Source organism: Vombatus ursinus, unplaced genomic scaffold, assembly GCF_900497805.2.
Source record: "Vombatus ursinus unplaced genomic scaffold, bare-nosed wombat genome assembly UNPS02014790.1, whole genome shotgun sequence".
In the NCBI taxonomy this organism is placed as follows: Eukaryota; Metazoa; Chordata; class Mammalia; order Diprotodontia; family Vombatidae; genus Vombatus; species Vombatus ursinus.
In genome coordinates, this window is record NW_020954568.1 from 174,361 (window position 1) to 176,467 (window position 2,107).

General features: G+C 57.4%; 1 protein-coding gene across 2 annotated transcripts in view; it reads left to right on the forward strand.

The window, feature by feature from the left end:
• Positions 1–1,157: 1,157 nt before the first annotated feature.
• Positions 1,158–2,107, forward strand: part of TNNT3 (troponin T3, fast skeletal type) — a 27,235-nt gene continuing 26,285 nt past the window's right edge. For both annotated transcript variants that reach the window (XM_027868696.1, XM_027868699.1), the window contains exon 1: positions 1,158–1,798. In XM_027868696.1, coding sequence (XP_027724497.1) covers positions 1,693–1,798 — 106 coding nt within the window. In that variant the 5' untranslated portion in view covers positions 1,158–1,692. The remainder of the gene's footprint in view (positions 1,799–2,107) is intronic.

Below are 2,107 nucleotides of genomic sequence, written 5' to 3' on the forward strand. Positions count from 1 at the left end.
TGACTTTGGAATCCCAAGTGTGGGGCCCCAAGCATGGCTGGGAATTCCAAGGTGGGAGCAGGGACACGGCCAGGTGAGGCCAGGCCTCCCTGTAAGCCAAGCAGGAACCACATGGACGGTGTCCACAGCATGTGGCCCCCTGAGTAAATAACTAATGACTAGCCACCGGTAACAGCCTCTGCATGGCCACTGGGAAGTCTGGGGGCAGGGGGAGAAAATGCCAACTGCTACAGACTGTGGAGTTTCCTGAATACGGACAGCTCTCAGCCCTCTGCCCAACCTGCAGGCAGGCCGGGGTAGGGAGGTGAACCCTTGGCCACAGAGAGGTCTGTTTAGTTTAGCTCGGAGGATGAAGAGAAGACAAAATTCTAAGAAATATGCCATCTGCTTGTGGCATGACCTTGGCCAAGTAATTTTCCCTCTAGGAGCCTCAGTTTCTCTATCTGTGAAAATAAGGAGGTGGACTCAGTAATCACCAGGGCCCCTCCAGCAGGAGCCTCAGGCCCTGATGGCCACAGAGGAGTTGACAGGCCTGGCTGCTTGCCTTCTGTTGATTCCAGTGTCTGAGGCGTACCCTGCTGCCCATGGAGAAGTCACACAGGTGACATTGCTTAATGAAGGGCCAGGGCCCCTGGACTCTTGTCCTGGCTCCGCTGTGGGACCACCCCCCAGCCTGTTTCCTCATTGGTAAAAATGAGGCTGAAAAGCATCTCCCCACTGACCTGACAGGTTGGGTGGGAGGAGGGCTCCCCGGAAACCTCGGCCCAGAAATCCAGCTTAATCCTATCCAACAAGACTGAGTGTGTCCTGTGTGCCAGCCTCTGCCTGCCTTCCCCATAGCCCAGAAGAGCTGCCTGAGGAGTCCAGGCTGTCACAATGGACTTGAGGGGGCAGGGAAGTTAGCTGTAGGATGGGTGGGAATCTGATGGGCAAACTGGCATGATTCTCACCAGCTTCTCTGACTATCTCTCCTCACCATCCTGACCTCCCTCCCTTCCTGTGTGCCCGTGCTGGGGTGCTTCCTGCTGCCCTCCATGGCTGGGCACCTTCATCCGGATTGTGTGGGACCCTACTGGGACCCTGACCTCTCGGGGGCTTTGGTCTCCTGTTGCATGGTCCTTCCCACCCTGAGAAGTTCATGAACCAGGTATGTGGGAAATCATGACAGAAGAATTCCACCTTGGCTGGTCAGAGCCTTAGAGCAGCAGGAATTCTGAGTGGGGTCAGGGAAGGAACAGGAGCCCAAATCCCCAGTGCCCCCCAATCCTCACCCATTAGCAAACCTACAGTTCTGCCTGCAAGTGCCCATTGACTAATTATGTAACTTGAGCTTAGGGGAGAGACTGAAGGAGACCCCCTATCCCCTCAGTCACTTAATACACTGATGCTCCAGGCAAAAAAACTCTGCCAGATGGCACTGCAAACCATACCCAAGGACACTAGCTGTGGGACTTTAATCGAGTGCCTGCCACTTCCTGGGCCTCATCTTTCCCATATAGAATAGGAGGGGACTGGCGGAGGGTGGACTCTGCCCCTGGGGGCCAGAGTTTGGGGATGCCCTTGGCTGACATTCTCTGGGCCTTTAGCCTCGACCTCTCAGGGCAAGGCCTGATGTGGGCACTGGCCCCCTCTCTAGGGCGCCCTGGCCCATTTGCTCGTGGTCCATGATGTTTTTTTGTTGGGAACGGTTTGATGTTGAGGCTGCCTACAGGCTCCCTGACCCCAGAGAGTCAGCAGTCCTCAGGCCCTGCCTTAAAGTGGGCGGCAACTTTCAAAACCTGGAAGAAGAGGAGATGGGGTAGGGGCCCCTAACCTCCACGGGCCAGTCCTGTGCACGGCGAGGGGGCGAGGGGGCAGCCCCACGGGCACTCTGGCAGTGCTGGACACTTCCTGTGGGTGGGGGCTTGTTTCTCTGCTGCCTCTGACTCCCTGGGGGGCTGCTGTGTGACCCCCCCCCACTGGTGTGACTCAGTTATCCTTTCCTATTAATCAGCCACTTTCTCATTTGAACCCCTCCTCCCCTCCTCCCTCCCTCCCTCCCCCCTTCCCCCCTCCTCCCCTCCTCCCTCCCTCCCTCCCCCTTCCCCCCTCCTCCCCTCCTCCCCTC